Source organism: Anser cygnoides, chromosome 1 (genome assembly GCF_040182565.1).
Source record: "Anser cygnoides isolate HZ-2024a breed goose chromosome 1, Taihu_goose_T2T_genome, whole genome shotgun sequence".
NCBI classification, from domain to species: domain Eukaryota; kingdom Metazoa; phylum Chordata; class Aves; order Anseriformes; family Anatidae; genus Anser; species Anser cygnoides.
The window spans coordinates 181849248-181866900 of record NC_089873.1 but is presented as its reverse complement, the minus strand read 5'-3'; the positions used below and the strand labels follow the sequence as shown (position 1 = coordinate 181866900).

Below are 17653 nucleotides of genomic sequence, written 5' to 3'. Positions count from 1 at the left end.
GACCCCCCAGAGATGGATGGTCTTTGATGTTTTGTATTGAGCTATCTGTATGCTGTTTTGCTGGACACTGAAGGCTCTGATTTTTTGGGGTTAAAAAAGGCCAAATTGAAATTGGAGTACTGAGTCCTACCCCTGACCCCCACCTACCCCTCCAAAAAAAAAAAAGAAATCAAGCCTTGAATTACTGCCTGACTCTGTGATGGGCCATGATCACTGCATGTGAGCAAGACACGCAGTTTTAGTCCCAGTGCTATTACACGCGCATCACTCCAGGAACTCTTCCTAAGCTGTTACTGCTATCGGAGGGATGCTTTCATAGCAAGGCATTTAATTCATTTAAGACATTTTTAGTTGGACTTGATGATCTTCATAGGTCCCTTCCAACTGGAACTATCCTATCCTATCCTATCCTATCCTATCCTATCCTATCCTATCCTATCCTATCCTATCCTATCCTATCCTATCCTATCCTATCCTATCCAACTCCAAATAGCTGTTTTGCTGGAAATCCTCTTGAGGAGCAGGCTCTGGGAGTTTCCACTTCAGCACCAAGCACCAGAGCTAAATCCCAGACAGGGAGCAGTAGCGTTGATCTCTGCTGGCTGTGCTGATTTCAGGCTCTGCTTGCTTCTGGAGGGTTGGCTCTATCACAGGATATAAAACATAGTCCTAGTTGAGACTCGAGACAATGATATGGCTCTTGTTTCAACTTGTGTCCTCCAGCACGAAAAGGATGCCAGGAAGCAGGTGGGTGTATCTGTAGAGAGGAAACCCATCTCATTATGAAAATAGTTATTCTCTGGAAAACAGACCTAAAATTAAGACATTAGGCAATTAGGACAGTCCCTTTACATGATTATTTTCAACTAAAACACAGCGTTATTGCTGGCTGAGCAGTGACTGCATGAACAGCCCCTTTGACAACAGTGTCTGAGAGCAGGGGTCAGAAGCTCCTGTTAATTGGCTATATAAATAAAATTAATTTAGTTAAATTTACAAAGAAAGGAAGAAAAAGCAATAAGGTCTGTTCCTGTGGCTTGCCCCAAAACAGAGGCAACGCCATCCATATTAAAACAACTCTCCCCGGAGAACCTGACAGTGCGATGTGGCTGCAAGTAATTATTTGTTTGTGGTCATTTCCAGTGCTACATATTTATAATTTATTTCAGGCTCTGTTGAGCCAAACACCTACATCAGTGAGCAATTACCTGCCCAGATGGAGCAGGTGGGGTGATGCGCCCACCACTACAAAGGCGAGTTATGTCCTCTCGCTCCGAGGAAACAGTGAATTAAGGGTCTGCAACCAAGGTTAATAACTCCAAATATATCTACCGCACAAGGAAGATGGATTATTTCTAGGCACATATTCTGGATCCCAAACTCTCGCCTCCTGCCCCTCCCCGCTGCTCTGCCAGCATCCTCTGCCCTGTCCATGACTCCGACCACGTTTGAAGCAGGGCACAGCATCACTTTTCCACCTGCCATGTGAAGAAGCTGTACTTCAACAAACTTACCCAGTTCTTCTCACCTTGGCGTTTGTTGTGTCAGCCAAGGCAAGCCCGATATCTAGGGGGGCATCCCAGATAGGCATCCAGGCATCCAGCCTGTTTCTAACTCATAAGTCACTTGTCCTGATGCAAAGAAAGGAAGCAGTGGCTGTAGGACATAGCCCAGAGGGTTGGCCAGCTGGCAAGGGCAGGCATTGGTCTGCTTCATCTCTGCTGACATTAGCCTAATTGCAAGGGTATGTTAACACGAAGCACAGCCCAAAAATCCACTTCAGGGAGGACTAGCCTCCTCTTTACTCACGAGAAGGTCCTGAAGGTGAAATAAATGGACTAAGAGTGAAATTCTGCCGTCAGATACCTGTCTACACCTGCAACTGGTGTCATTAGAGCACCATGTGTGGGCATGGAAAGAGGATTTGGTGCTTAAGATGAGACCCTTCTTGTTCAGTATCCTTCTTGTTCATGCTTTCTGAGCAAAAATATCTCCTGCACTGTCTCTGACCGAGGTGGGCTCAACCTCAGCTATCTAAGGTCTGAAAAAATGCCACTCACTGCCAGGGTGCCACATATAGGTGTGAAGGGAGGTGGTCCGGGCAAGCTGCTAGCTGGTGCAGGCCATGAGGGATGGGTGCCTCGGGTGATACGCTGGGGCCTGGTAATCACTGTAATAGAGCTTGGCGCCAGGTACTGCCTCCTGTCCACATCACTCTCTGAATCCCCATGCCATTAGCTAACTGGGCTTCGCAGCAATGCCTCGGCAGGGCTGGCATTGTCAGGCACGTTTTCCAAATGAGTGAATACAGACTGAGAAAAGGTGCATGTCCTGCCGGGCCTGTGGTTGTCAGTGGGACCTGCGAGCCCTGAGATGGCAGCAAGCGGTGAGGTCCTCAGGTCGTGGTGGTGGCCTCCAGACTCACCGGGACCTCAGGGGAGGTTACCGCAGGGCTTCATCCTGGAGAACTCTGTCCTAGGGACTCTCATCTGGAGGGGACACAAAGGTGTTTACAATGGGATATACCCACTGAACCCAGAGTAATTTGGGGTCACCAGGGCTCTGGGACTTCCTGTAGAAGGACGCACAGGGGATGCTCTTTCAGGGGTGCCCAGCGCCAGGCCAGGGGCAGTGGGCACCGAGGGGCAGGCAGGAGGCTCCCTCTGAGCACCAGGCAGCACTTGTGTGCTGGGCGGGCGGCTGAGCACTGGCCCAGGCTGCCCAGAGAGGCTGTGGGGTCTCCTCCTGGGAGAGCGGCACAAGGCGCCTGGACGGGGTCCTGGGCACCCTGCGCTGGGGGGCCCTGCTGGAGCGGGGCTTGGGGACGGGGGCCTCCAGAGCTCCCTGACAGCCTCTGCCCTGCTGTGGCTCTGTGATTCTGTGATGTCACAGCTGGGGACTATGCACGTACCCCTTACCGAAGCAGCCCCTGCTGTGGCACTTAGCGCTAGTGCATGTGGCTGGCCAGGTGGGACGTGGGGTGAGCTGTGTGGAGTCACAGGATGCCACATAGCCCTGCTTGGCCTTCACCTCACCTGGTTGCAGAGAGGAGCATGGCCTGTAAGAGTCGCAGATGTGCAGTCTGTGGAGGCGATTTGGCGGTGAGTCATCCAACCCGTTTTAGATATCTGCTTTAACCTGAGATGCCCCTAACCTGCTTCTTCACAGTATCTCTGGAAGCACAGCCAGGTAATTCAGATGTCAACATCTCCTAGAGGAAGATGCACGTCACCTCTGAAGGCCGGAAAATCATCAGTGAACATTTTCTAAATCTGCCTGGACCAGATTTTAAAGATAGAAAATCTGAGGCCAGGAAGATGTGAACATAGGACCTGAAACTCTGAAGCGAGCCTGAATTATTAATTATTCTCATGACCCAACAAATAAGAAATGCTCCATCCCTTAAAACCTGCTCAGAGTTAGTGGATGCTGCTGAATGGTCAGGAGGAGGAGTCTCCTCCACCCCTCACCACTGGCTCCTGGTGCTTTTTCACTTCAGTGCAGGGTGATGGAGGGGGCTATGGGCCTTATGTCCCCTTCTCTGGCATGGCCCAACACGGTAGGACTCTCCAGTGGGCACTGCATTAGGCTGGCAGTGGAAAGCAATACGTCCTTTTGGTAATGTGGGCACCAGGCAGCCACTCTGAATAGGAAATGATGGCAGTTACTTTATCTAATAACAGCATGAGAATGTAATGTGTCTTTATTGAGCTGCTGGCTTGCTGGTGAGAGCTGAAGGAGATGCTCTCTTGGGTATAGCCGTTGCAGAGAGAAGTGACATGAGATATTGCCATAAACTCCCCTGCTAATAAGCAAACAGAGGAAGGGAGAACATACCAACTGCTGCAGTGCGAAGAGAAAAATTAAGAAGGTGGAGGCAGCAACCTCCTTCCCCAGGCAGCAGATGTCCCCCAGGGAGAAATGAAGAATTCCCCTCTTGACCCAGTGACTAGAAAACTCATGTACGACTAATAATAATATAAGAAGGATGTCTTTGAAAGGAACAATAAAAAAAAAGCCTCTTGCCATATTAGTGTCCTTCAATGCCGGAGGGAAATGCAGGCTTCTGCAGAAGGAAGATTAGTGTGGAAAGCCCAGCTCAGCGGCTGTACAGTGACCATGCTCTGTGAGCATCCATGGGGTGCAGGAAGGACACGTCTGAGAGTGATGACCGCATGTGGCTGAAGGAGAAAAGAAAGGTCACAAAGAGCCTCAGCACTGTGAAATCAGTTCCAGTTCACCAGGTTCACTTTCCTCCCTAGATCTGTAAAATTATCTGTGGCATTTATCATGGGTATTTTAATTGGCATGTTATTTAACTGCATTAAGGACCGCTTCTGATACTTCGTGCCCAGTAAAAAAAAAATGGCCTTTCGAGAAAATGAAAATTGTTGAGAAGTTTAAGATCACCTTCTGACTGAAACTTGGCAACTGCTCTAGGTGTCCCTGCTTGAGCAGGGGGCTTGGCTGGATTACCTGCAGTGATCCTTGCCAACCTCAACCATTCTGTGATTCTGTGAAAGCATCCCTGCAATTCCAGTGCAGTTACTGTTTATATCTTTGTATAAAATCTAAAGGGATTTTTGAACGCATATTTGGTAAAATAATTCACTGCTAATAAAGTATTTTGGTAAAGCCAACAGATTTGGACAGCATTTTGCTTTGGGAAAAAAAAAAAAAAAACACAGGAAAAACAATTTTTTTTTTTTAAAGAATAAAAAAGATTTGCTGATGTTCTTTTTCACCTCTCATTACTGTAGATACCAGGGAAGGTGAGGGGAGGGAATACCTCCATGCAGTCCAATTTGGGCATTTTCCAGGGAGGTTTTCAGTTGTCCTCAGGCAGGCAGCTCTTCCTCTCACATGGTTGTGCTGAAGTGAGTGGGGTGAAACCAAGGAGAAGTGTGGGAATGGGATCCATGGGAGCAGGAATTTGCACCCATAACCATGAAGCTCTGAGCTGGATGGGCCGCTGTGCTTCTGCATGCATCAGCTGGGAGGAGAGGGTCAGGCTCAGGAAGCGGTGATAAGGACACAGAGAAAATGCATAGAGAAGCTGTGAGAGGGATCTGATCTCAGGTCAAAGGTGCTTTGCAAGGGAAACACTATCCATCTCTTCGGTTTGCTGAAGGACAGCTCAGCCAAAAGCTGCACCTTCACATGAGGGTGTGTGGTGCCAGAGACCACCTTAGCCTAGCAAGAGAAAGCACAATGACTTTTCTATGTACAGAAGCTTATGCAGGAAATTAATTTCAACTGGAGTTAGGATGCAAATTGTTAGTGGTGAAGATAAATCACCTTTGCAAGAACCTGCCAGGAGGTGCTATGGGTCTCCTTCATGGGAAATTTCAAACCTAGGCTGTGTGGAAGAGATGGGCCTGCAGAGCAATCATATGAAGTGACAAATGCTTTACAGAGGACACATGCTGGAGGACTACAACACTCCTTCCAGTTTTAAAAATTGGTTCTGCTTTGCTGATGCTGTACCTTCCGAGGCACCAATTCAACAGCATTAAATGCTGGGGAAATACCAGGAAGGTGGTGGCCCAGGCCTATGTGCCAACCCAAAATGCCATCTCCTGCAGTCGCTGCTGGGGACAAAGTACTGGGCAGGAGGGACCATTGCCCTGAGCCGGTGGGACATTTCTTAAGGTCCTGCTTAAAATGTTGGGTGGACAGCAGAGGAAAATATTAACTAGCGGTGCAAACACCTCTCCTCAAAACCTGCCGTGAGACCCAGGAGAGCAGATGGAGCTTCATACAGTAAGTTTGCATCCAAAGGATGAGGAATGCTGCCTGATGTCCCAGCCAGCTCTGGGGAAATGCATCCTCAACATGTCCCATTCATCCAAAACTATAAAGGGAGCTGGGGTGACGCACTCAGATGTAGACACTTACAGGAGAGGTGCCAAAGTGGCCAGAATCCTGCTTCTGCAGCTCCTTGCCAGGTGGAAAATGGACTTGGCTGGAAGTGGCCAAGGGCTTTTTTAAATAGCCAGCTAGCATCCCTAATGGGCAGGGTTGAGGGTGTAAAAGGGGTCATCCCGTGGATGTCAGTGTCTTGCACATACACAGGGGCAGGAAGGAATTAGGTTTCACTATGGCTGCAGTGTCTGGTGGGGCAGGAAAGCAGCAAGAGCAGCCTGTAGGAAGGACACCCTCCAAAAGTGCCCAGCCAGAAAGATAGACATCAGACTGAAACCAAAGCCCTGCAACTTAATATTCAGTTCTGAGAGATGTGTCTCCTGGACTCTTGGCCTGAGAATTTGTGTGGTTCCTGGATGCCTACAGTTTCCTATGGATGGTTCCCTTCCATCGTGGCAGCTCCAACCAAAAGCAAATTGGCAAAGTGGAAAGCTAGCTGCTGTATCCCTGGGCACATCTCCATCTCATGCTTCTTTTTTCTTCTCTCTCTCTCTTTTTTTTTTTTTCTTTTTTTTCTGGTATCTCAGTGAGTGAAAAATTTTAACCCTGACTTTCCAGATCTACGAGGTTTTTATGTCTAGTTGATCCTATTATTATGTTAGTAGTATGCAGCCGCACCAGTAGTTGAACTGTTGGAGCATTATAATCTCCATTATATTATGATGATGTCCCTAGAGCTGCTAATTTGGCAAATCTGGGTCGTAGCAAGGATTTAGCCAAGGGTCTTTTGCCGTGCCACACAACTCATATTACAGAATGAATGCCCTTGGAAATAAAGACTATAATCTCCAGAAATGAGCAGTAAGCAGTTAAACAGGGGTTTAACTCTTGCACTTGGACTTTTCTTCTTCTCTCTGGGCACACCTATGCAGCTAAATAAAGCCGACAAGGACCCAAACCTGATTTGAGGCGAGGTAGGGCAGCAGACCTTGCCTCCACAAGCCTGACTCAGATTGATGGAGTTAAGTTGGTTGAGAGCTGCTTGACAGTCCCTGCATGTGCAAGCAGAAGAAGGACCTGCATTCACCATGCAGAGAACCAGGACGGCCGGGTGCCTCCCCACGACCTTCACAGCACCGCCCAGCTCAGCAGACGTCGCCTCCAACCTCTGACCTTCAGGTCTCCGAGGCTCTGGGTGAGTGCAGGAAGTCTTCTTCAAGGGGCAGGATCCTTCTTCTTTAGGATGTCTGGAGATGCATCCTAATGCAGTCAACTGCTTGGTATTTTCTTTACAAGAAAAACATCTCTATTTATTTATTTATTTATTTTGCAAACTCTGCCAGTAGCAACAATGAACAGAAATGCTGAGTACCTTTTGCTCATTTAGGACTTGAGCGGCAGAGTACTTGCACTGATGATTTGTAGGCTGAAATTTACTGGTTTGAAGTGTTTGTGCAGCTACCAGCTACAGACTGGCAATAAATAAATAATAAATAGTTGGATGCCTGCAGTTACTTTGGGAACAGAGGAAAGGATACATTTAAGCAAATCAATTCACTCGCTTGTCCTTAAGCCTGTCTGAAAATATTCTCCAAATCTCTTTCAACGCTGCAAAAATTATCTCCTCATCTACAAGTGAATGCTAAGAACCACGAGACACATATTCTTCCCATCTTTAATGCTTTTGGGGGGAGGTTGTGTCGTCAGCTGTTCCGATATTTGCAAAATCCAACTTATTTATCTGCTTGAGCCTCTTCTTTTTTATTTTTATGTTATTTTATTGTTTTTACGCCCGGGCTCTCTGCAGTCTGGCAGAGCCAGTATTGCAGTATTGATTTAGGAGCTTGCAGCAGTGACAATCCCGTTCTAGGCTGATACTGGTGCTGTACGTGGGCTGCTCCGTCCTGAGCAGAAACCTCACCCCCAGGGCTGGGATCATGTTTAAAAAGAGGCAAAAGAAGAAAGAAAAACTATTTTTATCTGCTTTGAAGAGGGGGGAAATGATTACAAAGGCTAAATAAGCCATCTGAGTACTTAGCTAGCAATCCTAAATAGCACCCTAATAGGAAGTTCTGGCAGAGAGCTAATTAAATTAGCCCTCTTTGATTTATTAACAAGCAGAGCAACACATCACACAGGATTGTCCCATGAAACAAATGTGCTTTCTGATTCCCTTGGCTGCTTCAGTGCTTTTGCCTCCTGGAAAACCTGGTCATGAGGAACCCTGTTTAATGAGACCCGGTGGCTTGAAAAGGATCCCTGCCCACCAACACAGATACATGCTGGTAACAATACACAAAAGCATCTTATTTTTCTTGTCCTTCCCTAATTCTTTTTTTTTTTTTTTTTAATACCTAGGACAACCCAATGGCTAATTAGTAATTTCCCAGCCACTGATATGCAGACGAATGACAAGCAAAAGCCTTCTGCATGTTTAATTATTCTGTTGATTCAGAAGCCACTTTCCCCCCTGTGCAAGTTCCTCTCCGTGCGTGTGCTCTCATGCATCATGTATTTCATTATTTTTAGAAGCGTGCTCCGTGCCTTTTCATGCTCTTGCAGTTCCAGCATCCAGCAATCGCATTCAGTGTCCAGCGGACCCGATCCAGCCAGTGTAAATCAGGGGAATGTTGCTGACTTTGCATGGAGTTATACCAAGTTGCACTAGACCCCAGGCTTGATGTCTCCTATACTTTTTTGGGGGGTGGGGGGATGCATTGTTTGTGTGCTGGGAATGTCTCCTTTACGAAGCAGCAGAATGCAACATTTAGAAAGCATCAGAGTGATAAAAATCCAAAGCGAAGCCTGCAAATGCACAGGCGTGAATCTATTTATATAGCGAGCTCTACTTCTGCTTAACCCCTGCAAGGAGCTGTAACTCTCTCTGCATATTTGATTTTCCTCCCGGGCTGCAAAATGTAGTCTGCTCCATCTAATTTTGCTACTTTCCAACAGTTTCGCTGGTGGGCTTCTTTCCTACCCCTTCCACTTAGCTCCAGTATTAGGGCGCTTTCTGCTAAATGAAGCCAATTAATAAATGGAGACGTTAAGCAATCAATTTTGCCTGCCTATCTCCCCAGCCTTACGTACGCCCGGCTGTAATCGCAAGATAAATGCGATGTGCTGATGTATGGTAATGTTCAATAATACATTCTCCGCCAGGCTCAATTCATCAGGGACTTTCTGGAGGGGAGGCATTCGTTATTGGCTGTCTCCGGACCTCAAGGATAACATTTCTGTCCTTTCCATTGGCCGACCCGCTGCTGCAAGCCTCTTCCCGTCTTATTTTGATGATGAATATGAAGGCACGCTGAGCCGTGCCGGAGCGCAGCGCTCGCCCACCGCACTCCCTCCCCGGGCTCAAGGACTTCAGGGGCTGCCTCGCCGCTTCCCCTGCCCGCCGCCGGCAGCAGCAACGACCAAAGTTGTGATGCTTTTCTTCACCCAGTGCTTTGGGGCTGTCTTAGATCTCATCCACCTGCGGTTTCAGCACTACAAGGCGAAGAGGGTTTTCTCGGCCGCCGGGCAACTTGTCTGCGTCGTCAACCCAACGCACAGCCTGAAGGTGAGCGAAAGATGGTTTTTTTTTTCCTCTTCCAATTTCTTCTCTCCCTAATCCCTAACCCCCTCCCGCCGGCGTTTCTCTACGGGGATTGAAATCTCCCTCCGGCAGCAGAGGGAGAGTGCTGTTGAACACCTTGCAGCCCTGGCCGAGGGGGTGTTTGCGTTGTCTTTGCTGCAGGAGCCACTTTAGAGGGAAGGGAGAGCATCCCGCTGCTCGAGGCGGTCGCGGGAAGTCGCTGCTCCCCAAATCACCAAAGTTTCCTTGTTCCTTTCATCCGTGTGACAAGCAGGCATGCTGCAAGCGTTTGGGAAAAAAGAAAAAAAAAGTTTGTTTGATGAATTAGCATTTTTTTTGTTAAAAGGGCTCTGGCACAGCTAGTGCTGCTGGTGGTGTGACAATGTGCTGCTGGCCAGCAGCAGGGAGCAGGGCAAGAGACCCCCCACACACAGCCCAGGGGGTCTCTGGCTGTTGGTCGCGCTCACTTCTGGGTGAAAAAAAAGCTGTTTCTGCCTCCCGAGGGGAGGCTAAAGGCATCCCTCTGGTGTTGAAAGCCTCCTTCGTCCTTTGCAAGGTGAATCTATTTTAAGGTGGGAGAATACATTTGCCTTAATGCAAAACTATTTATAGCCCCCATAAAACATTTCTCTCACTAGCACGGTTCTGGATTTTTACTGACAAAGTGTCAACAGCTCTGCCTATGCCAGAACACTGATGCTTTCATGTAGCGGTGGAGCGGTGGGGGAAGAAAGTGACTGGGAGGCTTTAATTACTTTATGATGGTAGCAAAGAATCAACTTTACCAAAGTGAATCCTCTCTTGCTGGAAGCAGACCTGACTTGCAGAGTGACTGATGCAAACTCAGAAGGGGATTTAATTCAGGACGACTCATCTCTGGCTCTGCTTTTCTGCTCCGGGAAGTCTGCTGATGGGGTAACCCCCGCCTCGGAGCAGCATCCCCCCGGTGCAAACAACAGCGCCCTCTAAAAAGCAGATTTCCGGAGTTATATCTGCAGTCTCAGGCAGGGAGAGGTGGTTTCCAGCACAACACCAGCTTGGGGAGGATTTCCAGTGAGTGTTACTGGCCGGCAGGCGCTGTGAGGGGATGTTGGAGTGCAGGCTCGCCTCTCGTGTCATCACATCCTCGGCCACCACTGACACGAGCTGCTTAAAAATCCCGCAGCCCTGTCATTATCTTAAAGGGATCTGCCTGCCCAGATGGGTAAAGCACTTTGCAGAAAGAAAGACCCGCCTTCCTGAGTGCATGGAGAGATTCAGTAAATGAATGCTTCTGTACTTGGCCCCTTTTATGTGACCGTCTCCCGCTACTTTCATCTCTAATTTTAATTATGAAAAAAAAAATCTAAGCAGCAAATGGTTATTGAAGGTCACATTACAATGCCTGTCTGATAAGACACCCCACAAGCGCACAGAGGGGTGTCCATTGGTCTCTCCCCCGGTAACTAGGACAGGACCTGAATTTATCCGTTCACGTCCTCCCAAGTTGCAGATTCACTACAGCAGAACCTGCAGCATTTTGCCAGAAAAAGTTGATGCTTCAGCTGCTCTCTGTTAAACACATGGGGATTTTCAGCACATTAAAATCCCCATGGCCAAGCTCTTCACTGCTGGGACTCAAAGCCCAGCAGAGAGATGAGCAGTCTCGGTACTGTCCTGGTGGCTCTTGAAAGCAGGCAGGTGGGACAATTTGACAAGAAACCTTGGTCGGAAAAACAAAAACAAAAACAAAAACAAAAAAAAGTGAGCCACCTCCACATGAAGCAGTCACTCCATCTTCTCCTCCCTGGCCGTGGAGAGGGGTCACCTCCAGTGAGCAAGGTGTTTTGTCCAAAATTTGGTGTCACAGACCAGCCAGGTGAACTTGTTTCTGCCCTGGGGTTGGACCCATCGCTCTGTGGTGGCTTGCAGTATTATGACTTCTTTGGTGTTTCAGAGTCTATTATTTCTAGCCGGGTCATTTCATCTGTAACATTTTGTTGACAGCCCCCAAATCTATCTTAACAATTGACAAGTGGAGTGAAAACTGTATTAAGGTTCGTGGTCGATGAATACGAGCCTGCTAGGAAACAAGGGCTGGGAGCAATGCCATTCCTCTCCGTTCCCTTCAAGGCTTAAATGTTTGTGCTTACCCCACAGCTGTGAGCTCTTTGCAAAGGGATTACCTTATTCTGTACTTCTGCAGCGCCCCAGTGAGGGGGCTCCGGGCTGACTTGGGCAAAGGACGAATGGCAGGCGTCATGTTCTGCTGTGATTATGCTCGCTGACACCCCTCACACAGGTCAGCTCCTCCATCAGTGCCGACGTGCATAACCCGTCAAAGCCACATCACAGCAGGACCCCTGTTCTCGCCCCTTCTGCCCAGGGGAGCGCTCAGGAAATGTGGTGGCATCCAGCCCCCTACCAAGGACCCATGGTTGGGCATTGTGGGCATGCACCAGAAATTTGGCACCATACTTGGTGAGCAGCAGAGGGCAGGGGATCCCCCAGGTCCATCCTGCACAACACAGGATCACAGCGCAGCCATGGCCAGTCATCCCCATAGGACTTAAAGGAATTAATTAAGTTATGAGACGATGCATATGTGAAGGAGGGCATAAGTAGTTTAATCTTACATTTAAAAAGGTTTACAACGTGGTTTATTGGGCCAGTCTGTGTTCTAGGTGTTTTTTAAAGCAAGAAGAAAGTCTGCGCTGAGTTAGAGGAAGGATTTGAATCCTGTCCTACCAGCTTGGCTCTCTGCACAGTGGCCGGCCAAATAGCATTGTAATCCAGTTAATCCCCAGCAGGATTAAAGTGCTGTGGTGCATTATACCCCCATGAGACTTAGTTATATACGTCCTCTAAGGGAGGAGATGGGCACTGAAACGTACGGCTCACAACCCCCCACCATCCTCCACCACCATCTCAGCACAGGTACCCATGCAGGGCTGGGATTTGGGGGGCAGGTGGCATTTTCCCATGTGAAACAATAGGAGCCTGATAACCAGGGTGAGAGGGGCTTTGGCAGCCCCCCTGAAGCCTGCAATCCCAGGTTCCTGTCCCAGCTCGGGGACAGGGCTACATTAACGCCGGACAGGCTTCAAAATCCTTTTGTACGGATGCAGCAAGCAGATGATGCTGGCGGACCAGGAGCTCTCCCCTCCCAAAACCCACTGATCTGGAGCTCGCAGACCCACACATGTACACCACACGGGTCCACAGCACAGGGATCTGGTTGCAGGGTGGCACAGGCTTCCCTTTGAGCCTGTTGGAAAGCAGAGCAGCTTCGAGCTTCAGCATCAGAAATCACAAAACCTTGTGGGAGGATGCAGAGGGAGGGGAAGAGACAGCGTTTCCAAAGTTTCTGTGCTAATACTTTTAATGCATGTTAACTGGTGCTCCCTGGCATGCTACAGCTCTGGAGACGGGGTAGAAGGATGGCAAGTTTGCATACACATACATTGTATATGCATACATATACATGAGCGATGCACAACGGCTGCGATACCTCCCTCAGGAAAAATACTGCCCCAAAGCAATTGTTGTTGCAAATGCACGGGGTGTGGGGGAAATCAAGGTGTTTTAATAAAAGCCTTGATTACGTGAAATGAGTCGCGAGGTCTCGGTGTGCTTCCCAGCAGATGTAAGTCACACCCGGAAATTTCCACAGTTGGCTTTGATTAGCACGCTTTGGCAGTTGTCTCAGGAGAGAAGCCAAACCCTGAGTGCGGTGCTGCAAGCCCCAGACATTAAAAAGTCCCACGGCCAGGTCCCCGAGCATCATTAAAACTCCTCAAAGTCAGAATTTACAAATAGCACGACATATTTTCATCATTAAGATTCTCCCCTGGTACCAAAGACCTCCCAGCACACTTTTTATCCGTATTTCTGAAGTGGGGACACTTAGAAACTTTTTTCAGAGAGAATCTGAGATTCCTAAGCAACCCAAAAAATTGAGTTTAAAGGGAGCACGGCATCCCCAGTGCCTTCCTCCATCAGCATCTCTTGGCTCGGGGTGGAATGGGGAAAAACTGAGAATCCTGCAGTATTTTCATGGGGAAGGAGGGGCAGTCTTTGCCCAGCTTTACCCAGGATGGAGTGGGGCAGTGGGGGATGAAGATCAGCTCTTCTGGAGGTAATGAGGATCACTGCTGCCCTGCAATGCTGGCTTGTGCCTGGTCCTGAGCTCTCCTCCACCTGCTCTCTCTGACCATGGGAGCTACTTCTCAGCCCACCTGTGCACATATGTGCTTTGGAAGTGAAAAGGGTGGAAGTTGGGAAGCTAAACACCTTATCAGGCTGCTTTATTTTTCCTTCTTTTCAGTTTGTCTCTTCGTTAAGTGCCTTTTCTTCCGAGCTATTGTTGCACTCTCATGCTGCTCACTGCTGGTAACACAAAATCCTTAAGGCAAAAGATTTCCTTGTCTGTCATATAATAACCTTAGTTTGGGCTTTTTTTGTCTTTTTTTTTTTTTTGTACTCCTGCTGAAGGAAATCATCACTAACTTCATTGCAACATCAAGTCTCTTATATGTCTCTAAGCTCCTTCAAAAAATAAAATAAAATCCAAACATCAACTTGCTTGGTGGCATCAATTTACATATTGACTGATAAAGTCCCGTTTTAAAACAATCATCAGCAAGACAGGGAATGCTACAAAATTAAGGGATAGGTTGCAGTCACCACTTTCCGATGCCACTAGGAAGGAAGCCAAGGGCTCTACAAGCCTGCAACGTGCTGTTTCGGTGCACTGGACAGTGGTTCCAGCAGGCAGGTCCTGCTGGTGGGGTCGTGGCCATTTGTTGTCCACCCAACGTGGGGAGCCACGATCATGATTCAGTCAGTGCTGCAAAAAGATATCTCTGCTTTGGTTTGGCAGTGCAAAACCACCTTCCAAAACCAGCTTCCCCTGCTGCAGCAGCAAACAGCTGGGCAGGGCGGTGGCTTTGACTGTCTCTCGCAACCTCCCACCAAGCTCTTACCCCCAGGGATTTTTGAGGACAGTGCTGTAGGGCTGTGCTGAAAAATGGTAAAATCTCAGTGCTGCATAGGGATTTCCTGAGAATTTACTCTGGGTGACCTGCTGCTCACAGCCACCTGCAGCACTGCTCAGCTCTCCCGCAGCGCTCTCATCTAAGGAGGGAAGAGCACTCGGGCACTGCAGACGAATTGCCTGACACATACATGTGTACAATTTACAGCAGTTTTATTTATTTAGAGGCATTTCTGAGCGTCTTATATAACAGTAATGGATTTATCTTTAGCTCTCCCCTTTAGTCTCAGCAACGGCAGGAAAGCTTCTTCGGAGAAAGGCAGAGACCTCCAAGTGCTTTGCACATTTATTTTATTTATTTATTTATTATTTTTTTAAAGGCAAAAATACTTGAACGAGCTCTGGAAAGGGATTAACCACTTATTTCCACACCAGATGTGGTGCTTTTAGTTCTGTTATTTTCTTTCTTTTTCTTTCTTTCTTTCTTTCTTTCTTTCTTTCTTTCTTTCTTTCTTTCTTTCTTTCTTTCTTTCTTTCTTTCTTTCTTTCTTTCTTTCTTTCTTTCTTTCTTTCTTTCTTTCTTTCTTTCTTTCTTTCTTTCTTTCTTTCTTTCTTTCTTTCTTTCTTTCTTCATTTCTAGAGCAATTTCACTCTACACTGAAGTCCCTTTTCCTTTCAGTTTGGCCTCCCCAGTAAAAAAAAATAAACCATTTGCACAGCTCAAGTGCTGTTGCTGGTATCTTACACATGGAATATTAAGCTTCAGAGTGGTTGGAGAATTACCCACCAGCCTCTGGGAAATGCATGGCAGAGGAGAGACACGGGTCCTTGTGAATATCTTAACCACAAGATCACACACTCTTGCATCAAGTGTCAGCTGGAATGGAAAGAGAAATAGAGGAATAGAGCACAAATGAGACAGAAAAAGATGAATTCAGTAACTTCCCCTTGTGCAGAAAACAAATAAACACTTCAGACAAACAAGGAGGCAGCTGCCACGGAGCAGAAAACCACATCAGCAGTGGATGAAAATGTTCTTCCTCTCCCAGGGACTGCCGTGTGGCAAATAAGCCAAATAATTAATAAGAGTTAAAATAGAGTGAATCACACCACGTGGGGTTTGTGTAGGGCAGTGGGGACAAGGGGACAGTTAAGGTTACCTTCAGGTTGAAATGTGCCCGAGGGTGCCGTATGGGGACCCCACTCCCAATTGGAATGGGGGGCACCAGGCTGGTCAGGAGGCTGGAGCACAGCATGGAGGAGGAGAGGCTGAGAGGACCAGGCTTGTTCAGCCAGGAGAAGAGAAGGGAATTGCAGTCTACAATTAATTAATCGAACCATATAGAGAAGGCAGAGCCAGTCTTTTCCCAGAGATGCACATTGGAAGGACAAGAAGGACCAGACATAAGCCAAAACAAGAGATATTTTGACTAAATACAAGGGGAAAAGTCTGTCCCATGGGAGAGTGTGCCACTAGCATAGGCTGCCCAGAGGGTCTCTGCCATCTCCATTCTTGGATATTTTAAAATTTTGATGGGACAAAGCCCTGAGCGTCTTGACATAAATTTGGGGTTGGACAACACGGTGCCCAGAGGTCCTTTCCAACCTGAACTGTTCTGACCATACAATCCTACACAAAAACAGAGCTTGGTGCACAAGGAAGGGTACAGCATTACAAGGGTCTCAAGGGCAGTCTTGAGTGTTTGCATCAGCAACAATCAAGACAAAGTGTGGGAAATATATGAAGAGAAAGAAGACAGGAGACAAACTGATACGTGGGAGATACTCAGGAATCCAAGGGTCAGCATAGAAGATTGGCACTGGCGGAAAAGGATTGAGCTATATCAGTTACATAAGTATCTGACAATTTAAACTCATAATTTAAATCCTTACAGTAGTCCAAAGCCCAGAGATATTAGCAGTTAATGAAATTAGCCTGGATTGGGAAGAGGGTCACCATGGCAGACAAACAGTGGCAAAAGAGAGTAAGATATATTTCAAAATATGCTTTGGGATAAGCACCCACATTGGTAGTTACAAGCAATATGAAATAAATTCTGAAGGAGAGAGGACAGATTGTTCAACATCTATTTGTAAAGGCTTTGAACCCTGGCACAACAGTAAACATGTTCCTAAAGAGCACTGAGAGACTACCGTGGAGCAAATAATCCCCTCAGCCAAATCTGCCTTTCATTCTCCTTATGGGATGGTTGCCAGCAGAACAAACTTTCCCTGGGCTTATTCAATTAACTGCTTCACGATTACTTTCCCCCTCCAGCAGGATCCCTAATGCTTCAGACCTGCTTTTTGGTGCGTGTGTTGTGTTAATTATCTGTGCAAAGAGGTACAAAGCAGAGAGGATATGTAGGTAGTGTGGTTTGCTTTCCCTGCCTGGATTTTGGACTTGCTCACAGAATCACAGCACGGTTAGGATTGGAAGGGACCTCTTGTTCACCCCCGTGCTCCAGCAGAGCCCCCCAGCGCAGGGTGCCCAGGACCCCGTCCAGGCGCCTTGTGCCGCTCTCCCAGGAGGAGACCCCGCAGCCTCTCTGGGCAGCCTGGGCCAGTGTTCCCAGCAGTTACTATGTGGCCAGAGGTTTGTCTGGCTCATATAATTTCCTCTCTGCCATCGTTCTGGCAAACGTTTTGGGGGGACAACTTTAGCCCTGATAAGTCAAGTGGTATCCCCCATAAATAGCTATCTCAAGGCACGTACACAGGCTTAGACCTCTCGTTATGCAGGCTTTTGGGACTGAGTGGAAAGACACTTTGTCCATAGCCACATGCCAACGTCAGTGGAATTCAAACACAAGGAGGACAGCAATGCAGCACAAGCTCTTTCCTTGCAAACAGATGTGTCTTTACTTGCAGGCAATTCACAGCTATGCCCAGGTTGAGATTTAAAGTGTTGCAGGAAAGCAGATAGAAACTCTCATAGTAAGTCACAATGGCTTCATCTGGTTTGTCCCATAGAAGCAAACAGGAATCTTTCTTCCAGATGCAATTCCTGCCTGGAATCTCCCGAATCTAATTCATACGTGAAATAATGCAGCTTTAAAAATAAATGAAACTTTTCCTGTGTTTCTTCTGTCGCAGAAAATATTTCAAAAAGGAGACTCAAAAATGTTAAGGTCATGCAAGGTTGCACAAACATAACCACTGGTTTGTAAATAACTGATTATAAAGGCTGAATTTTCTTTCAGGCTGTTGGTAAAAGATGAAAGCACTATCGC

General features: G+C 47.5%; 1 protein-coding gene and 2 long non-coding RNA genes across 4 annotated transcripts in view; 2 read left to right on the top strand and 1 right to left on the bottom strand.

Moving 5' to 3' along the window:
* Positions 1-237: 237 nt before the first annotated feature.
* On the bottom strand, positions 238-2860 carry LOC106035000 (uncharacterized). Of its 2 annotated transcripts, XR_010827884.1 has the most exons (4): positions 2589-2858; positions 2426-2489; positions 1529-1631; positions 238-757 (listed from the first exon to the last, which is right to left on the bottom strand). It is a non-coding gene; the product is annotated as an uncharacterized lncRNA (long non-coding RNA). The 2 variants fall into 2 exon arrangements; XR_010827883.1 differs by having other exon boundaries at positions 1529-2489; positions 2589-2860.
* Positions 2861-2940: 80 nt separating this feature from the next.
* LOC125179652 (uncharacterized) lies at positions 2941-3408 on the top strand. The gene is made up of 2 exons (XR_001206458.3): positions 2941-3101; positions 3169-3408. It is a non-coding gene; the product is annotated as an uncharacterized lncRNA (long non-coding RNA).
* A 5833-nt stretch (positions 3409-9241) lies between these two features.
* SIAH3 (siah E3 ubiquitin protein ligase family member 3) overlaps positions 9242-17653 on the top strand; it is a 42278-nt gene continuing 33866 nt past the window's right edge. The window contains exon 1 of the mRNA XM_013179523.3: positions 9242-9430. Coding sequence (XP_013034977.3) covers positions 9296-9430 — 135 coding nt within the window. The 5' untranslated portion in view covers positions 9242-9295. The remainder of the gene's footprint in view (positions 9431-17653) is intronic.